This window comes from Protomyctophum parallelum, assembly GCF_964188405.1.
Source record: "Protomyctophum parallelum genome assembly, chromosome: 23".
Taxonomy (NCBI): domain Eukaryota; kingdom Metazoa; phylum Chordata; class Actinopteri; order Myctophiformes; family Myctophidae; genus Protomyctophum; species Protomyctophum parallelum.
The window spans coordinates 2,343,630-2,366,199 of record NC_139715.1 but is presented as its reverse complement, the minus strand read 5'-3'; the positions used below and the strand labels follow the sequence as shown (position 1 = coordinate 2,366,199).

Genomic DNA, 22,570 nt, shown 5'->3' with positions numbered 1-22,570 from the left:
ATATAAGGTGAAAATGTAATTGGTTGGGGTTTTTTTTTGGTATAACTTTGTAATGCTACTGACGTTTGTGTGCAACATTTGAGCTGACAGGCCATTTTCATGTAAATCAATCAAGTCACCTTAATTCAAGTGATAGATTATATAAATGTAGGGGCATGCCATGTGATCTACCTGCACAGCCTTGATTGTCTAATGAACTTGCAAACATATACCTATACTAATAAGTAACTAATGTCTGTGTTGGTCTGCGTTTGTAGGCCTTAGCTGATTATTTTCGCTATTGGACGTTCACTGTGTTGCATTGCATAAGCTTGCCTGCACTGACACGTTACTTTATATATTATAGCCTACTGATCTTTTATTTTATTTTATTGGGTGATATGCATAATGATGCATTTTTTTGATAATTTAAACCCTTAACATTATTAACACAAATCAAGGATTAACGAGGGATTGGCTTATACATTATATCTTTTAGTTAGCTGTGATTTCCCCATGCACCCACAATTCTATTTTTTGTCATTTATGTCATCTTCAGCGCTCGCACACGCGCTCACACACATGCTCTCACACACACACACACACACACACACACACACACACACACACACACACACACACACACACACACACTCACTGCACTCTCGTCGCTATGCGGACCTCCGTGATCCCCCAAGGGTCCCCCAGGGACCCCCCCACCCCCCCAGGGGTTCACGGACGAGGGTCGGGCCATCCCTCCACGGAACCGGACCGGCGAGGCGCACGTGCCGGGCCCCGGGCACGATGCGCGGAAAAAGGCAATACCACCGCAAATATACCAAAGTCAACCTATTACGTCGCAAACGGGTAGATATAGCCGCGACGAGTCCCGTTCTATGCCGCGACGAGTCCCCACGCCACAACGGATTCTATACCACCGCAAATATACCAAAGTCAACCTATTACGTCGCAAACGGGTAGATATAGCCGCGACGAGTCCCGTTCTATGCCGCGACGAGTCCTCACGCCACAACGGATTCTTAACGCTGCGACGAATTATTATTAAGTCGTGGCGAATTATTTTATAGCCCCGACGTTGGGGCGAATTAATAAAACGTCGGGAAGAATTGAAATTTACGCCATGACGTACTCGAATATAGCCAACAACGGAAAATAATAGGTTGGGACTTACGTCTCCGCCGCGAAAGTATTTCGCCCCACCTGGAGGACGGAACGTTTGTTCTAGCCCAGGTTCTCTGGGGTCCCAATATAAGGAGCGCAGCTTCCGGTTCCCCTCAGTTACATTCTGGAAAGAAAAGCAACACACATTGCTCCGTCTTTATCCCTGTTTATTCAGGTTCAGTTTTATTAATGAGGTACTCAGCAGCCCTGAGACCCGTAACAGAGGCTTGTCATGTCAGCTGTCAATCAATCAACTCAATGAAGGCCAATGGAAGATGATTTATTGGGCTGTAAAACAATCGCAAATATTTGATGCTGCTGCTTTAGATTCTACCAGCAGAGGCCCACAGCAGAGCATATGCTCTACGCAGGGTATGGCAGCATCCTGGGTCCTAAGGCCTTCAGGAGGCTGAAACCCTGTACTGGCATAAGCCAGTTGGATGGCCTCCTGCACAATACACCGGGAAAGCCATACTTTAGTAATATGGGTTTCCTTTAGCTCTGATACCCCATGTCACAAATACCCATACCGTTCCTGAAGGGAGATGTCTTGGTCATGTACAGTAATCTTGAACTTTTATTTTATTTTTTTAAAGCAAAGCAATTTCACCCCCGGCCACCAGGGGGTGCAATGCAACCCCTGCACCCCCCCAAGCTCCGCCCATGCATGTATTACTTATTACATTTATTACTTATTATGTCTTCACTGACCTCGAGGACGAGGTTCCTGAGGTCAGTCATTTATTACTTATTACATTTATTACTTATTACTTATTATGTCTTCACTGACCTCGAGGACGAGGTTCCTGAGGTCAGTCATTTATTACCATCATCACTTTTACACACTATAATTTGGTTCATTGGTTTTTATTACCCGTTATAATATTATTGGCAAGCATTTTTATTGAAATTGAATAAAGGAGACCGGAAACAATACAATGTTTATGAACATTATACAAGTAGTAAGACTGCCTTTATTTCAAGGAATATAGTTCTGGCCTCTGTTTAAACCACTTTCACCCACGTCATTATAGACTAACAATTTCAACAACAAAAAAGTAAAAGAAAACACGCCCCACTGCAACACATTGTACACTTGTAGGTCGGCTATTTTCACTGTTTGTTGTACGATGAAGTATATACGGGACTAAAGAGGTTATAAGAAATGTTTGAAATAAAGGCTAAAGTCTTGGACGTCATTGATTGATTTATTATTATTATTATTATTATTACAAATATAGTATTGTTTGTTTTGTGTTTAACAGATCTCCCTGGGCAAAGGAAGGAACATTTCAGTCATTCCAATGCCCAGCGCTAAGCGCTGGCAGGACGTTGTTCTGGGCAGAATGAAATGGGCCACCGCCGCCATCGACAAACAGGTACAGGAAGTCAAATAACCCATTTAGACAGTGGCGTGCACACTAGGGGCAGCGGTGGCCGAACGGTTTGCGCAGCAGTCTTGATATCGGAAGGTCGCTAGTTCGTATTCCCGGACCAGCACGTTAAAATTACCACCACTGAAGTGCCATTGAGCAAGGCATTGAACCCCTACCATGAAATGTTCTATGAGCAGGGCCTGACTGTAAACAAGTTATTGAGCTTAGTCCAGTTACCATGGGTAAACATAGTAACTTTCGTTCTTTCTTAGATAGACACTAGGACCTAGTGTCTATCTGTGCACGCCACATGACGGAGGGCAGGTGCTAGAGCACCTGCCCTATATGGTGATATACCGGCCTATATGGTGAGATCCGTCATGACCCAAGGAATCCAGGGTAAAAAAAAAGTAACCTATGGTTCAAGAGTTATAACAAGCCAAAACGTAAAGTGGGCTGTTATAGCGCCACCATGAGGCCGAACGATATAATTATAAGTTAATTAATTTGAGAAATTATTATGAACCTATTATTATGACGAGACGAGACGAGATGACCTATTTTGGGGGAAAATGGTGCCATCTAATGGATAAAAGCGAGATTATAGTACGAGTGGCTTTTTTCAGCCAATTTCATTGGGAAAAAATGCTGTCTGTGTTACACTTATTACACTATTACACTAATATACTTATTACACTATTACATTTGTTACACTCAGATTGAGGGAACATGGGGGTTAGGGAACATGGGTCTAATTTGGAATGAGGGAACATAGGGCTGAGGGAACTTAGGGCTGAGGGAACATACATAGGAGGGAACATACATAGGGCTGAGGGAACATAGGGCTGAGGGAACATAGGGCTGAGGGAACATAGGTCTGAGGGAACACAGGGCTGAGGGAACACAGGGCTGAGGGAACATAGGCATGTTCCCTTAGAAACATTTTGAAAGCGATTTAGTGTACAGTATCTGTGGGTTTTATAAATTATTGAACCAATGGAAATGCGGGGGCCAGTTTTCGAATTGCAGTCAACTCAAATGCAAATAAATAACACAGATAAAACAACTAAACAATGAGCTGTCATTTCACACTGGTTGTGTGTAAGTTATTTCAATGTGTTTGCATGTGTGTAGAATATACTGAGAATGCATTTATAAACTAAATTAACCAAAAAGAGAAGTCACCGTATACAGCATGCTGTCTCGGGCTGCTGAGGTGCACGCCATCACACACTTTTTGTTTCTTCTAAATCAGGGGTGGGCAACTTTGACGATGGCGAGGGGCCACTATATTTCCACACTCACTCCAGAGGGGCCACGTTGCATATTTACTGTCGTATCAAAAAATAGCCAATATACAAGGTCAAAACTTTGAGCTTGTAGATCAGCTATTTTTGTTTTAATCCTGAAAAATTAAAAAAATATATATATTTAATTTCAAATGAATTCAGTTACAGTTATGTTAACTTCATGAACTGAATCCAAACACATTGGACATACAAAAGCGGGTCATGTTTGCATGTTTGGAATTGTAAACAGCTGAAATCTATAATATATATCAGTATTATGATATTAACCTGAGGGCCGCATTATTAAGTGAAAGTGGGGGCCGCACGTGGCCCCCGGGCCGCCATGTGGCCCATGTATGTTCTAAATCAGTGGTTCCCAAACCTTTTCATGTCAAGGACCCCTAAACTTACCCCCATTTGAAAAATATATGCCAGGGATTTTCATTACGGCTCTAGTAGTGATTCTCAACCATTTTCATTTCAAGCACCCCCAGTTGGACCTGCATTAGGCCACCATTTAATGGCACTTCTATCTCGGGGGGGACCCCCTTTTTTATCGTAAAATCAATGTTAAGTTAACTCTGAGAGTGTACAAATGGAACCAAATGGAGTTGGACCCTAACGGGTCCATTTGTACACTCTCAGAGTTACAGACCCATAACAGTACGTTTTAACAGCGGGAGACTTTAGAGACCAACGGCGAGTGTCGCTTGAATTTCATTGACTATCGCGCACTATCGCCCAATCGCGCACTATCGCCGGGGCGACGTCGCCCAAAAGATTAATTATTTTTATCTTTTCGGGCCGACGTTCCTTCGCCCACTTTTCGACCATCGCCTGTTCGCCTGCTCGCCTCTATCGCCAGTAGTTGCCTGTAGGGTCCCGTTGACAAATAATGCACTTGCGGAAGATTCGCCTGGCTGTCGCCAAACGTACTGTCAGGGTCAATTTGGTTCCAAACTATCGCTGGGTACCCCCTGGAACTCCCTCAAGGACCCCTGGGGGACGTCCCCGGACCCACTATTCTAAAACATCTGTGTTCTGTCCTACAGATCCGCGGTGAAGCAGACTACCTGTTCATGATGGATCTGTGTTCTGTCCCCTTACAGATCCGCGGTGAAGCAGACTACCTGTTCATGATGGTTCTGTGTTCTGTCCCTCTACAGATCTGCGGTGAAGCAGACTACCTGTTCATGATGGTTCTGTGTTCTGTCCCTCTACAGATCTGCGGTGAAGCAGACTACCTGTTCATGATGGATCTGGTTTCTGTCCCTCTACAGATCCGCGGTGAAGCAGACTACCTGTTCATGATGGATCTGGTTTCTGTCTCCCTATACAGATCCGTGGTGAAGCAGACTACCTGTTCATGATGGATCTGGTTTCTGTCTCCCTATACAGATCTGCGGTGAAGCAGACTACCTGTTCATGATGGATCTGGTTTCTGTCTCCCTATACAGATCCGTGGTGAAGCAGACTACCTGTTCATGATGGACATCGACAGTGTCTTCTACGGCCGTTTCGGAGCAGAGTCCCTGAGTCGGCTGTCTGCAGTGCTTCACCGCAGCTTCTACAAGGTCTTTACTGTTATTAGTAGTATAGGCTTATAGAGCGTCGCAGTCCCGCCACCCCCTACCACCAGGGCCCAGGAAATGATTCTCTGTTCATTTTCCTCATAGACTTTTCAAAAAGTATTTATTTAAAGACCTTTTAAGTGGCGTACAAAGCCAACTCTTGTCGTGAAAAATCATGACAACAAACACCATTTTTTTGTAATTATTTTGTTTGGTCCAAAATATTGTGTTTATTGCCATGATTTGTCACAACTCGAGTTGGCTTTGTCCGCGGCGTAACCGTCTTTAGATAAATACTTTTTGAAATGTCTATGAGGAAAAATTCATTGGGAATCATTTCCTGGGCCTGGCGTCGTCATGAAAGGGGGCGGGACTGGGCCTGGCGTCGTCATGACAGGGGGCGGGACTGCAACGCTCTATAGTAGTAGTAGTATATACTTTCCGCATAGAAATACACAGTGGTGGAAAGTAACTAAGTACTAAGCAGTATTGGTACTTTTACTTAACCCATTTTGGGCGGGAACCCATTTTGGTGTTAGCATTACGTTGTGATTTAGCTATTGAAAAATAGCAGATCTACAGGCTCGTAGCGCGCCACTCGGTGGCGCGCTACGAGCCTGTAGATCTGCTATTTTTTCAGGATTTAGGACATTTTTAGAATCTGATCTCAGGTCAAAATGCGTTAAAGGACCACCATTCTTCTGTGCGTTAGAATCTGATCTCAGGTCGGAATACATTCTTCTGTGCGTTAGAATCTGATCTCAGGTCAGAATACTTTTCCCACCACTGATTCTTATATTCTCCTCTATATTAGGACACAGACCGGGACAAGTTTACGTACGAGCGACGTCCGGAGTCTCAGGCCTATACATCCCAGCTGGTCAGGGAGATTACTATTACACTGCAGCTGTGTGGGGGGGATACCTAGAGGACATGTACAGACTGGTCAGGTAGGCAGAGCCCCATAGATTACTACTACACTGCAGCTGTGTGGGGGGATACCTGGAGGACATGTACAGACTGGTCAGGTATACGCAGAGCCCCATACTACTACACTGCAGCTGTGTGGGGGGATACCTGGGGGACATGTACAGACTGGTCAGGTATACGCAGAGCCCCATACTACTACACTGCAGCTGTATGGGGAGGCTATACCTGGAGACTGGTCAGGTATGCAGAGCCATAGATTACTACTACACTGCAGCTGTGCCATAAAGGGAAGATTTTTAAGGCTCTAGTGATTCTCCAGCCGTTTCGTTTCAAGGACGCCCAGTTTATTATCGAGGAGAGACTCACTAATAGACGCAGGGCGGTGCGTCGGCGACGAAGCAGCAGAACTTTAGGAGAAGGAGGGAGACCTTCAAGAGCGCTTTATTTTATGTCCACAATATGCAACGTTTCGGTTCCATTTGTAGACCTAGACCTGGCTGTGCCCTTCTGGCCACCGGGAACAAGAAGACCTAGACCTGGCTGTTCCCTTCTGGCCACCGGGAACAAGAAGACCTAGACCTGCTGTGCCCTTCGGGGCCACAGGCCTACTTGGGAACAAGAACCACAGTGGCTCTCAAACCTGCAGTCATTCAATACAAATGCTAGTCTAGACAGACAGACAGACAGACAGACATACCCCATTTCTATGACCTTGCTTTTAACTGATGTTGTTGTAACTTTATCTTAAATTCACTTTCAATTTGAACAAATTCTACTGACCAGATTTGAAGCTATTATACTTTTTTTTTTTTTTTACCCTTGTTCAATTTATTTTGCATTCATGTGATTTCTTTTTAACTTTTATGTAAAGCACTTTGAACTGCACTTGTGTCTGAAAGGTGCTCTATAATTAAAGATTGTTATTGTTATTTCTCTCAGGTACTGCCATGAACAATCAGAGATAGATTCCAAGAAGGATATCGAGGCCGTCTGGCAAGAGGAGAGCCATCTCAACAAGTACAGTACATGATAACTAATAACTATGCATTTTCTCATTTAGTGCTTTGTGTTGTGCTTTGTTGCATTGTGGGCTTTCCTTAGATCAGGGGTGGGCAACTGGCGGCCCGGGGGCCACATGGTCCCCCACCTTCACTTAAAGGACCACTTCACCACTTTTCAACCTATCTTCATTATAATAGGTCCTTAAATAATTGTGAAAAAATGGTGCAATTTACTTCTCCTCGGTCTGTGTCTCATAGGAGGGCTGTGGGCAGTTCAGAAACCGTCTTCCAGTGACATCATCGATGGGGAATGCAAGCTAATAAAAACTGCAGGCTTTCTAGTTTTTTTTTCTGAACAGTTGCAATGCGAAAATGGAAGCCATCGTTCTCACGATAATGAAAATCTAAACATTTTTGTAAATAAATCTTGTTTAAAAAATAAATCTGCCTAATGATGATGTCACTGGAAGACGGTTTCTAAACTGCCCACAGCCGTCCTATGAGACACAGACTGAGTAGGACAAAATCGTGCAAAATTCTTTCATGATTATTAGAGAGGACCTATTATATGAAGATAGGTTGAAAAGTGGTGAAGTGGTCCTTTAATGTGGCCCTCATGTTACCTCAGGTTACAATTCCAAACATGACCCTCTTTAACTTCAGTCTAAATGAGTAGTATTCAAATGTTAGTTTTTTTTATGTCCAATGTATTAAAGTTAACAACTATAATTTTTAAAAGGCATTTGAAATTAAACATTTAACTTTTCAGCATTACAATTCAAAAATTAAAAATAACTAGTCCTTACCCATTGTGAGATATTGCCCCCCAGAAATATTAATTACCAGTCATTTTAACTTGTATAATATATATAGTGTTTTTTTAATGAATAAAAACAGTACTATAACGTAAGTATTCGTATAAATGTTAATTGAACGCGTTGCGAAAGTAGCGAGACACACACACACACACACACACACACACACACACGTGCGTTGCGAAAGTAGCGAGACACGCACGCACACACACACACACGCGTGGTGAAAGTACACACATACAAGTGTGTTGCGAAAGTATAGCTGCGTGCATGTAGCTCATGTGTACGGCACGGCGAAGGAGGTGGTAGACAGATGTTGCGCGGAAAACTGTGTCCCAGTATTAATCAGTGTCCGTCCCAAAATGCAATTCACTTGTGACACTGGTGACACGTGATTTCCGGGGAGAGGAGTTTTGCCGCCCTGTGGCCGCTGGGGGTACTGTCCTGGGTACCTTTTCGCATTTTTAATTCACTAATAAATTCATTATTAATCATTAATGTGTCAAATCGAAAATAGGGCTTCATTAAGACCTCCATATTATTATGGTCAATGCCTGTGTGAAAAGTGGGAGTGATTGGTGCAGGCAGTGTGGAGCTATGACAGTGTTTCTGACACACACACACACACACAGACAGACACACAGACACACACAGACAGACATTGGCTGAATTATAGTATGATATTCAGGATTTCAATTCAAATATAGCTATTTTTGCTCCAACCTGTATGCAATATGGCCCTCTGGAGTGAGGGTGGAAATATATTGGCCCTCGCCATCGTCAAAGTTGCCTTAGATCATAGAGTTATAGTTCAGTTCAGTTTTATTTTCGGAAGTATCTATTCTAGGGGATATCAAGTATGATTCCTACATCACATACTGTTGTGCTATACTTATAAGATATAATAATTTATTATATATATATAAGCTAGAGACAGCCCCGCCCTCACAATTCATTTCAATGGAAGTTGCTCAGTGGTGTTTGAAAGACCCGGAAGAATGCTTTAACTTCCGCGTTTGTTTAGTTTTTTTTACCACCAACATTAAGGTGGTCAAAATGAGGAAGTACTATCGAGCGCTCCGTGTTATACATACATGCACGGGGAAAAAAACTCGCCCACCTGTAGTTCCAGCTTTGGCCAGTAGAGATCGGGGCGGCTTCAACATTGGGATGCTGTGAAGTGATACAAATAAATCATGACTAATCCGTTGGGTCCCCTTTTATGAGATAATTTAGTTTGATTTGGAAATTGAAGGAATTATTGTTCACAGCATCATTTCTAATTATATTATCCCCATTATGTTTGAGTGGCTTTTTTTTTTTTACATCATCATTGACTTGTTGTTCGTTATCTGTGTGTTTGTCCCTCCATCAGGTACCTGCTGTACAACAAGCCGACCAAAGTACTGTCTCCGGAGTATCTGTGGTCAGACTATGACCAGAAACCAGACGACATCAGAGTCATCAGGATCTCTCAGCTGCAGAAGGACTACGAGGAGGTCAGACCAAATGGTGGACATGAGTGAGGTCAAATAGGCCCAGGGCCGTGCACACACTCACCCTGTTGACCCTAACCCTAACCCAGGGCCGTGCACACACTCACCCTGTTGACCCTAACCCTAACCCAGGGCCGTGCACACACTCACCCTGTTGACCCTAACCCTAACCCAGGGCCGTGCACACACTCACCCTGTTGACCCTAACCCTAACCCAGGGCCGTGCACACACTCACCCTGTTGACCCTAACCCTAACCCAGGGCCGTGCACACACTCACCCTGTTGACCCTAACCCTAACCCAGGGCCGTGCACACACTCACCCTGTTGACCCTAACCCTAACCCAGGGCCGTGCACACACTCACCCTGTTGACCCTAACCCTAACCCAGGGCCGTGCACACACTCACCCTGTTGACCCTAACCCTAACCCAGGGCCGTGCACACAAAGGCCCTCATTTATCAACCGTGCGTACGCCAAAATATGGGTACACGCCAAAATTCTTTTTTTATTATTATATAATTATATTATAATTATTACATTTTTCGGCATTTACCATTTCCGCCAAAGCTTGAAATTGACAAAGTTCAAAGATCACGTCTGGTCGGGGGCTGTCGTACGCTTTGTCCTCACCTGTTTTTCTGTCGTAGAACAGCGGAGCAGCATTGTTTGACCAGCTGAGAGGCTGTCACAGGCATCTAAACATATGTATTCACTCCTAAAATGTTTATAAAACTGGTATGGTATGTATATGGGCTACAAAAAAATAAAAAAAAGTAAAGGAATAAATCAACGATGTGTCTTTGTGTCATTATGAAATTAGTAGGAGATAAAATCGCGCAATTAAAAACAATGTTGCAAGTTTTTGCTTAAGCCATTTAAACAGTGTTTTGCATGTGCGCATACATGCGAGGATTTGGGCTGTCTGTGCTGAAATATTTCCATGACGGGACGTTGGAGAGTATAGTGCAGTGCTGCATTTGTGGAGAGTCCCAACGTGGGTAGCCTACTGTAGCCTAATCTACAGCAGGCCGATGTCTTTCTGGAGTTATGGTACGCATTAAACGAGAAGCACCGCCTTTAGCTTTATAAAATAGCTGTCCGAATTTGTCCGTCAATCTGTTGACTTTTCACTGTAGCGCTGCGTGCTGATTCACACTCCAAAGCTGTTCTCGCTGATTCTCCTATGCAAATCTGCGTCGCGATAATCAATTTGTAATTAAAGAAAGCTTCTGCAGTCTGCACACACGTGTAAAACAACAACAACGCCACAGCTGGGTGTACTGCTTGCGTTTAAAGTCGTTTACAACCGTTTCACAAATTTCCACTGTCCAGCTTTCCCCTGCTGTTCTCTGGGATAGAAGCCTTATTTATAGTCTGCAGCAAGACGGTGTTGCATGCCTAAAATTGCAGATCCACAAGCTCACAGCGGGGCGTGGATGAGACGCGTTGTGAGCTTGTACATCTGCTATGCATTTAAAACGTTAATAATACATGCAGGCCAGGGTCTTCAATGTTTTTCAGGTCAAGCCAAGGACCACTTAGCTGAGAGTGAGAGATCAAGCAGGGACCTCCACTATACATAGGCAATTATATTATAAAACTGTATTGCAGATTAAACTAGACATAGACTTGTTTGACAGCACTACAAGTGTGCCCTGTAATTTTTGTTTTGTTTATTTGTTTCTTTTCTATGTATATGTTGGTAACATTAATTGATGAACGATAGGCTATTACATTTTAATCTCTTAAACCCTCTACTCAAAACCTCAAATTGACCTTTGAGATATAATAATTATACTATAGCCTATGATTATTAGTAATCTAACAATTCCACAATAACCAGCAGAGAGCAGACCCTTTGTTTACTTACATAATTCTATAAGTTGGGTTGTTTGAGATGCAGAGCTATAATACTAACCAACAGTAAAACAATAAATTCAGGGCTAAAACAGCAGGATCACAAATAAAACGAAAACGAAAACAGACCCCTCTGGGCCAAATACAGTAACCCCATAAGAAATAAAAAGACGACCACAGGTAACAGACACCACATGGGTCCAAAACCACCCCACCGGGTCCAAAGGAGGCCCACCACCCCCGAAAAAACAAATAAAACAACCCCCACGGGGCACGCTAACGAGGAGAAAATAAAGGCAGGGGAAAAAAACACAGTATAACATAAATGCGCCTAATGCGCCTCGTCGGTCTAACCGGACAGCGGGTAATGACATGGCCAGCAAGACCGCAATAGAAACAAAGGCCTTCCCTTAGTCGCTGGTTCTTCTTGGCTGCCGAGAGCTGGTCTCCCTCCCCAGGCTGGGAGTCCTCGGGAAGCCGCTGGCTGCTGTCCTCGGGAAGCCGCTGGCTGCTGTCCGCCTCCTCTCTCTCCACGAGGTCCAGGGATGTCTCCGACGCGCTGGACCCCGGAGAACCGAAGACGAACACCCCCGATTTCCTCCGGCTCGGTCTGGGAATCGGTGCTGCGTAAAGTCGCCAGTGTTTGTGTTCCCACCTCCCTGGTGAGAACCTGGCGCTCCACAGGGATTGCCCGCAGTTTGTTCATCATCATCAGCAGGACGGTAGCGATTCTGTCCTCCGACCTCGCCAAACGCTCCTCGATAAACCGCTCCAGCTGCTCCAACCCACCTTCCTGGTGGTTGTCGCGGCCCTTTCCTCTTGGTTCGTTCCCCGCAGACTCCATTGAACTTTTTATGGTGCGTTCTTACTATCACGGTGGGGACTTAACTTAGCGGGAGTAAGCTGGACGGACGACCAAGTGCTGGAACAGGCTTTATTTGCTTCTCAAACAAACAGGAGTAACACAGGATGCCTCACAGGGCTAGAACCACATGAACACACTCGCGACGTGTTTAGAAAACAATTAGGAACGCACACAGAAACACACAGGAGCAACACATAAATACTAACAAGCCCTGATGGCAACATTGTCCACAGCTGAGTCCCAGGGTGTCAGTCTAACAGGGGGGCGGGGAAACACACAGGGGGGTAGAAGGGCAAAGATTAGGACGGCGGTCCAGGCGTGGTACGTCCTAGGACAGGACGTGACAATTATGGCACAATACTCCTTCAGAAAATGAAGTTCCCTGTCACTAATTAATTTGAGCTGTAAACGATTAAAGATGGCACTCAAGTCAGTCATAGGAATTTCAACAATTCTTGTCACAGCATCAAAAAATGAATTCCATCTTGTAGTGCGCGGCACAAGCAGCTTTTTGGCGACCACCTCGTCCACTATCTCTGCAGCAAATGTGGACCTGCTTGCCTTATTCCACAGTGCTGTGCACTTAGCTGTAGAGCTTCGGTAGATTGCTTTAGTGGTCGGATTTGAAACAAGCCACTTCTCGATGTCATTAAATGAAATTCAATTGAGTGTGTGAGATGCGCATCTCTGGTGCGGAGGTAAAACAATCCCTTCCTCTGTGGCGTGTTAAGCACGTCTGTAACATCAGTGAAGATAACATCTTCTTCTTTATCAACAACAACATTATCATGATCGTCATCATCAGATTCCGGTGGTTGATACATGGCAAAGGCTTTCACAAAGTTAGAGCCGTTATCAGTAACCGTGGATGTAACTTTTGTTGACACTCCATACAAAGTGTGAATGTGGTCAATCTCACTAGCAATGACATCGTGCGTGTGCCTACCCTTGAACCGTTTACAGGCCAATGCAGCTTTCTGGCGTTCTAAAGTGCTCGGGTTTATCCAGTGATATGTTATCCTGAGGAAGCTCCTGTTGTGGGCAGACCAAATGCCGCTGTTGTTTAGGTGGGGGAGCACCCGATTGTCCCTGTACCGGGAGGGTGCTGCTGCAGGCTGCGTCTGTAGTAGAGGTCCTGGATACTAGTTTCGTCGTAGCATGTTTTTTGTCTAGGTGTTTCTTCAGATTCACATTGCTGTTGTCGGCTGCAGATACGGTCTTTGTCCCTGACCCAACACACAATTTGCATTTAACATAAATGTTCTTTTCTTTGTGCTCCACAAATGTAAACAGTGGCGGTGCGTCCATAGGGGGCGCTGGTGCGCCGCACCACCATGCCCACACACTGAATAAAACGTGAATAATAATGACTGAGAAACGAAATCTACAGCCTGTAATTTATTTAAAATTAGCAATCCAGAAACGTAAATATTATATAATATAAGTAGCCACTAACCAAAGGCAGTGATTAAAAGTTGTATTATGCTGCCACGTTAGTATTATGCCTCCATTAAATGTGAAATGTTGTTTACGTTGTGTAACGTTCCTGATTGGTTACTGAGTGTCACATGTTGGTGCGCGTTCATCTGTAGCCCTTGATTCTCAGCACTGAAGAGTAATGCATTGCAGTCCACATGTCTTCAATACAAACTATAGGCAGCCACTGAAAAATGTGCGATCCATGACATGTTATTCACACCACTAAGCACTTTGGGGCAGCATACACATTACAGCACAGTTTGACATAGGGTTTAACACACAGCCACAACAACATATGCTAGAAAAACGAGGGATGAGACAGATGAATGGAGCCAGGTAAAGTCAAGATAATAATAGTTTAATTCACTTGCATAATGGAACAATAAGAGGAAAAATAAAACTATGTGAAATCACTGCAGAAAACACCATTTGAGAGAAAAAATAAGAATTAAAGTGCTGGGTCCAGACAAACCTGATGTAATCATCACAAATGTATGTACAAAAAGTAAAAATTAATGGCAGAGTCATGGCTTTGAGGGTTCTTTTATAAGGACTTTTTGTTTATTTTTTTGTTAATGTTAAAGCCACTGTAGCAAGGTCATGTGGCTTTGAGCCATTGCACTTTTTTATGGCACTGGTCGTTCTGTCTCAGGTTTGTTTTTTTAACCCTAGCTATATGAACCTTTTGTTACATTTTGATAAATTTAATAAACCTTAGACAGGCTCCCTTAGTAGATATATTTAATAAACCTTAGACAGGCTCCCTTAGTAGATATATTTAATAAACCTTAGACAGGCTCCCTCAGTAGATATTTAATCTATGATACCTATTGCATGTTTTCTTGATTTTGTTATAGCGCCCTCCCTAGGGCAAATGTCACCGGCCGCCACTGAATGTAAAGTAGTGCAAATATATCCACTTTGAGAAACATGTTGGCTCTACCACGGGCACCGCCATGATAGTTCTTGTTGCTGCTGTTTAGTAAACATAAACACACCCACACGTGGTGACGCACGTATCCACCACACTCAGAGTCACACTGCAGGCAACCTGCATACAAGCAGATTGAGTCTGACAGTTCTTCTCATTCTCCCCCGATCGAGACTACATGAAAAATAACGGAAGAATAACAGAATAACGCACCATGTAGTAACGGTAACAAGTTACTGAATGAAAAAAAAATACGCGTTACATCAACCGTTACTGCCGAACGTAACGGCGTTATTGTAACGCGTTATTTATGTTACGTTACGTCCCAACACTGCATAAGACACACTTGGAACAGGACATAGAGAGAAAAAATGGAATTGGTAGGTTTTCTCGTAGGCCTATAAAACCTTGTAATGTTACTGATGTTTGTGTGCAACACTCTTAAAAACAATGTATTGCATTGTGGGTTTGAGCTGACAGGACCTTTTTATGTCAATCAATCAAGTCAATTCAAGTGATAGATGATATATATTTTAGGGACATGCCATGTGATCTACCTGCACAGCCTTTGTAGTACAACAGCTGTCCCCAAACTTTTGTCCGTGCACCCTGTTACTTCCTGACCTAGCTGACGCACCCCCAACGCTCAGTCTCGTTGTATAATTTTTTTGTATATGATTATGGCAAATAATCACAGAATGTCACTGCACTGAGAGACATGTAGCTGCTGTATACTGCACAGCTGCTCTATACCTCTCCTTACAACAGTGGTTTACAGGACTTTGCCGTTTGTGCTAAATAACACCGTAAAACCGCCATTACCCTTTTCATGTCACGCACCCCCGAGAGGGCGTTGGGCACCACAAGGGGTGCACGCAACCACAGTTTGGGAACCCCTGTACTTTTAGATCACAATCTACCTATTGGGCACCCTAGTATAGTATAGAGAGCCATAGCCAGACAGACAACAATCATAATGTTTCCCCTGCCTATGCCATAGCTCACCTGTACAAAAAGTGCATCCAGTTGAAGAGGGACACCTTTTTTTTTTTTTTTAAGATATTTTTTTGCGGCTTACGCCTTTATTGATTTTTTAAGGGATAGAAAGTAGGCTGACAGGAAACGGGAGAGAGATGGGGGGATGACATGCGGTAAAGGCCGTGTCGGGTCCGGGAGTCGAACCCGCTGCACACCGCGACTGGATCACCAGTCCGGTGCCCAGACCGTTACGCTACGGCCTGGGCCAAGAGGGACACCTTTGACTTGTTGAATATTGATTTGTGTCTAATAGACCTCTTCAGTTTCCTCCCTCTGTGTTTGTGATGTTTGCAAACCCTGGAAATACAGACAAATATGAAACCCACATTGTACTGGTTATAGTGTTTCTCAGGACACCCAAATGTATTTGGCTACACACATCTGGAAATGTTCTGTGCCAGGGACCCACATATGATTATTGATGTGTGTAATATTCAGTTGTCATGCTATCAATATTTTTTTGAAAATAGCCGATCTACAAGCTCACAATGTGTGGCATTTGATTTGTTGTGATCTTGTAGATTGGCTATTTTCCAAATAGCTGATGGATATACAGTAGGCTTGAAGTGGTTAAGCAGATTTTTATGCTATATTAATTTATTTTGCTGGGGACGCCCTGGATCGCCCTCAAGGACGTCTGTGAGTCCCCAAACCCCACTTTGATAACCACAGTAGGCATAGCCTACTGTAGCATAGCCTACAAAGTAATGCTAACTACAGTATGATCATGGGGCATTGACACAAACTTGACAAGTTAGATTGACACCTTTGCAATGTGGGCATTGCTAGAATTTATTTTTACATGGATTGCATTACCATTGCATTTATTTGTATTCTGAGATGAAATCCCCATTTATGTTTCCTTTTATCCAATAATAATAATAAACTTACCATGCATAGTTGTCAAAACAAATGGATGTCTGTAATTTCATTTTGTGTTTGCATTCTTTGCATTTCATTTGTCGTCTTAGAAGTATTTTCTTCTGCAGCCATTTTACACTTTTTGGTGCCTTTTTCTAGATGTATTTCTGCCTTCAATAAGCTCCCTTAGCTCAGTGTAGGCTATGCTATTACAATGTTGAAAGAATCTACGGTACCTTCTACCCATACCTTCTACCTTCTATAAATCTTAGTTTCCGCAAGCTGAAAATAGCAGATCTGCAAGCTCACAACTTGTGGCATAGCAATAGTGAGCTTGTACATAGGGGGTTAAAGTGGTTGAACTGAAATCCTTTTGCTGTGGACTTGTTTCCAGATACTTATCATGATACTGATGTGATACTGCCCGTGATGACATGATACTGACTGTGATATGACACTGACATGTCACTGACTGCATACTGACGTCATAATATTATACTGACACGTATGACCTTATTGTAAAAGCCTGGCTCCTCTCACCAAATTTGTCCTATTATTTTTGCATTGTAGGAATTGCTTAGACATCAGGTCTTGGAAAGACTGTATGACAGGGTGTCACATTTTCTCCAGTAAGCACCCCTATATGTGGACTACCTGGAATTTGCATACAGCACAGGAAATAGTTTTCATTGATATTGTGTCACAGCATGTTAGACACAGGAGGTTAGAGTCGAGAGGCACAATTGTGCACTGCAGTTCAGACCATGAGAGAGTATCAACAACATCCTCCAGCACCAGTCCAACTTGAAATACAGTGGGGAACTGGACGACCAAGGATCTCAATAATGAATGAGCATCTAACTCATCTACTGGAACTTGGACTGCCATAAATCCCATAGTCTGAAGACTTCAGACTATGGGATTTATGGTAAGTCTCCCATTGGTTTAGAGTGCTGGTTTCACAAATGCTTTGAGAAAATCCACAAGTGGCTGGAGTCACAAATGCTTTGAGAAAATCCACAAGTGGCTGGAGTCACACATGCATTGAGAAAATCCACAAATCATCAACTCTGACACACAGAGTTGATGATTTACAAATGATATTTTATGATAAATGCGCCTGCAAGTATAAATTATTTTTTTTACAAATTGTCATATATTTGTAAAAATGTATTTAAATGGCAACTTAGAAGTTACAAGTTTTTTTGTGGATACGACAATACGTTTGTGAAAATTATCATAAAAAAGCGTGACGTTTGTCTTAAAATGATTCAACGGGAAAAAGGAATGCCAAATGCAGATTTACAATTCACACGCCGAATTGAGGATTTACAAATGGTATTTTAGGATAAACGCACACACAAATCTTTATTCTTTTTGTAAAAATACGAAATACATTTGTAAATCATGGAAAAAACATTTGCAAATCATAGAAAAACATTTGCAAATCTTGGAAACACATTTGTAAATCATGGACTTTTTGTAAAAACTTTCGAGACAAAGTTCTGAGAAATTTGCCAAGCGAGCTGCGGCATTTTGGATCAGCTGGAGAGGTTTAAGTGCACATGCTGGTAGGCCAGTAAGGAGGGAGTTACAATAGTCGAGTTTTGACAAGACTGATGTCTGGATTAGGAGCTGGGCTGATTCCTGGGTTAGGAACGGTCTAATTCGTACCACCAACGCATGAGATACAAGTCCTGTGCACCTATTTGCAGAGGGACAAGGTCATACAGGAAAGCAAAATGTTTATGTCTAGAATTATATCAGTTTGTCTTTCCCAATTTGCACAAGTCATGGAATTTGAACATTGCTGAATGAAGCATTGCAACTTGGCAGGGAAACTCTTGCATGAACAGACAGTGTATTGCATTGGCCGGGAATCGAACCCGGGTCAACTGCTTGGAAGGCAGCTATGCTTACCACTATACCACCAACGCATGAGATACAAGCCATGTGCACCTATTTGTAGAGGGACAAGGTCATACAGGAAAGCAAAACGTTTATGTCTAGAATTAAATCAGTTTGTCCTTCCCAATTTGCACAAGTCATGGCATTTGAACATTGCTGAATGAAGCATTGCAACTTGGCAGGGAAACTCTTGCATGAATAGACAGTGTATTGCATTGGCCGGGAATCGAACCCGGGTCAACTGCTTGGAAGGCAGCTATGCTTACCACTATACCACCAACGCATGAGATACAAGTCATGTGCACCTATTTGTAGAGGGACAAGGTCATACAGGAAAGCAAAATGTTTATGTCTAGTATTATATCAGTTTGTCCTTCCCAATTTGCACAAGTCATGGCATTTGAACATTGCAACTTGGCAGGGAAACTCTTGCATGAATAGACAGTGTATTGCATTGGCCGGGAATTGAACGCGGGTAAACTGCTTGGGAAGCAGCTATGCTAACCACTATACCACCAACGCATGAGATACAAGTCATGTGCACCTATTTGCAGAGGGACAAGGTCATACAGGAAAGCACAAAATGTTAATGTCTAGAATTATATCAGTTTGTCCTTCCCAATTTGCACAAATCATGGCATTTGAACATTGCTGAATGAAGAAGCATTGCAACTTGGCAGGGAAACTCTTGCATGAATAGACAGTGTATTGCATTGGCCGGGAATCGAACCCGGGTCAACTGCTTGGAAGGCAGCTATGCTTAACACTATACCACCAACGCATGAGATACAAGTCATGTGCACCTATTTGTAGAGGGACAAGGTCATACAGGAAAGCACAAAATGTTTATGTCTAGAATTATATCAGTTTGTCGTTCCCAATTTGCACAAGTCATGGCATTTGAACATTGCTGAATGAAGCATTGGAACTTGGCAGGGCAACTCTTGCATGAATAGACAGTGTATTGCATTGGCTGGGAATCGAACCCGGGTCAACTGCTTGGAAGGCAGCTATGCTTACCACTATACCACCAACGCATGAGATACGAGTCATGTGCACCTATTTGTAGAGGGACAAGGTCATACAGGAAAGCACAAAATGTTTATGTCTATAATTATATCAGTTTGTCCTTCCCAATTTGCACAAGTCATGGCATTTGAACATTGCTGAATGAAGCATTGCAACTTGGCAGGGAAACTCTTGCATGAATAAACAGTGTATTGCATTGGCCGGGAATCGAACCGGGGTCAACTGCTTGGAAGGCAGCTATGCTTACCACTATACCACCAACGCATGAGATACAAGTCATGTGCACCTATTTGTAGAGGGACATGGTCATACAGGAAAGCAAAATGTTTATGTCTAGTATTATATCAGTTTGTCCTTCCCAATTTGCACAAGTCATGGCATTTGGACATTGCAACTTGGCAGGGAAACTCTTGCATGAATAGACAGTGTATTGCATTGGCCGGGAATCGAACGCGGGTCAACTGCTTGGGAAGCAGCTATGCTAACCACTATACCACCAACACATGAGATACAAGTCATGTGCACCTATTTGCAGAGGGACAAGGTCATACAGGAAAGCACAACATGTTTATGTCTAGAATTATATCAGTTTGTCCTTCCCAATTTGCACAAGTCATGGCATTTTAACATTGCTGAATGAAGCATTGTAACTTGGCAGCGAAACTCTTGCATGAATAGACAGTGTATTGCATTGGCCGGGAATTCGTACCCGGGTCAACTGCTTGGAAGGCAGCTATACTTACCACTATACCACCAACGCATGAGATACAAGTCATGTGCACCTATTTGTAGAGGGACAAGGTCATACAGGAAAGCAAAATGTTTATGTCTAGAATTATATCAGTTTGTCCTTCCCAATTTGCACAAGTCATGGCATTTGAACATTGCTGAATGAAACATTGCAACTTGGCAGGGAAACTCTTGCATGAATAGACAGTGTATTGCATTGGCCGGGAATCGAACCCGGGTCAACTGCTTGGAAGGCAGCTATGCTTACCACTATACCACCAACGCATGAGATACAAGTCATGTGCACCAATTTGTAGAGGGACAAGGTCATACAGGAAAGCAAAATGCTTATGTCTAGTATTATATCAGTTTGTCCTTCCCAATTTGCACAAGTCATGGCATTTGAACATTGCAACTTGGCAGGGAAACTCTTGCATGAATAGACAGTGTATTGCATTGGCCGGGAATCGAACCCGGGTCAACTGCTTGGAAGGCAGCTATGCTTACCACTATATCACCAACGCATGAGATACAAGTCATGTGCACCTATTTGTAGAGGGACAAGGTCATACAGGAAAGCAAAATGTTTATGTCTAGAATTATATCAGTTTGTCCTTCCCAATTTGCACAAGTCATGGCATTTGAACATTGCTGAATGAAACATTGCAACTTGGCAGGGAAACTCTTGCATGAATAGACAGTGTATTGCATTGGCCGGGAATCGAACCCGGGTCAACTGCTTGGAAGGCAGCTATGCTTACCACTATACCACCAACACATGAGATACAAGTCATGTGCACCAATTTGTAGAGGGACAAGGTCATACAGGAAAGCAAAATGTTTATGTCTAGTATTATATCAGTTTGTCCTTCCCAATTTGCACAAGTCACGGCATTTGAACATTGCAACTTGGCAGGGAAACTCTTGCATGAATAGACAGTGTATTGCATTGGCCGGGAATCGAACCCGGGTCAACTGCTTGGAAGGCAGCTATGCTTACCACCATATCACCAACGCATGAGATACAAGTCATGTGCACCTATTTGTAGAGGGACAAGGTCATACAGGAAAGCAAAATGTATATGTCTAGAATTATATCAGTTTGTCCTTCCCAATTTGCACAAGTCATGGCATTTGAACATTGCTGAATGAAGCATTGCAACTTGGCAGGGAAACTCTTGCATGAATAGACAGTGTATTGCATTGGTCGGGAATCGAACGCGGGTCAACTGCTTGGGAAGCAGCTATGCTAACCACTATACCACCAACGCATGAGATACAAGTCATGTGCACCTATTTGCAGAGGGACAAGGTCATACAGGAAAGCACAAAATGTTTATGTCTAGAATTATATCAGTTTGTCCTTCCCAATTTGCACAAGTCATGGCATTTGAACATTGCAACTTGGCAGGGAAACTCTTGCATGAATAGACAGTGTATTGCATTGGCCGGGAATCGAACCCGGGTCAACTGCTTGGAAGGCAGCTATGCTTACCACTATACCACCAACGCATGAGATACAAGTCATGTGCACCTATTTGCAGAGGGACAATGTCATACAGGAAAGCAAAATGTTTATGTCTAGAATTATATCAGTTTGTCCTTCCCAATTTGCACAAGTCATGGCATTTGAACATTGCTGAATGAAGCATTGCAACTTGGCAGGGAAAGTCGTGCATGAATAGACAGTGTATTGCATTGGCCGGGAATCGAACCCAGGTCAACTGCTTGGGAAGCAGCTATGCTAACCACTATACCACCAACGCATGAGATAAAAGTAATGTGCACCTATTTGCAGAGGGACAAGGTCATACAGGAAAGCAAAATGTTTACGTCTAGAATTATATCAGTTTGTCCTTGCCAATTTGCACAAGTCATGGCATTTGAACATTGCTGAATGAAGCATTGCAACTTGGCAGGGAAACTCTTGCATGAATAGACAGTGTATTGCATTGGCCGGGAATCGAACCCGGGTCAACTGCTTGGAAGGCAGCTATGCTTACCACTATACCACCAACGCATGAGATACAAGTCATGTGCATCAATTTGTAGAGGGACAAGGTCATACAGGAAAGCAAAATGTTTATGTCTAGTATTATATCAGTTTGTCCTTCCCAATTTGCACAAGTCATGGCATTTGGACATTGCAACTTGGCAGGGAAACTCTTGCATGAATAGACAGTGTATTGCATTGGCCGGGAATCGAACCCGGGTCAACTGCTTGGAAGGCAG

At 43.2% G+C, this 22,570-nt stretch overlaps 1 protein-coding gene across 1 annotated transcript; it reads left to right on the top strand.

Annotated features, from left to right (window-relative positions):
• Positions 1 to 1,672: 1,672 nt before the first annotated feature.
• Positions 1,673 to 9,669, top strand: LOC310854347 (N-acetyllactosaminide alpha-1,3-galactosyltransferase-like; the record flags this gene model as incomplete). The annotated part of the gene is given in 7 exon segments (XM_083758945.1): positions 1,673 to 1,714; positions 2,427 to 2,540; positions 5,284 to 5,400; positions 6,212 to 6,262; positions 6,265 to 6,347; positions 7,267 to 7,344; positions 9,519 to 9,669. Coding segments are annotated over 7 exon segments (636 nt in total).
• Between the last annotated feature and the right edge of the window lie 12,901 nt (positions 9,670 to 22,570).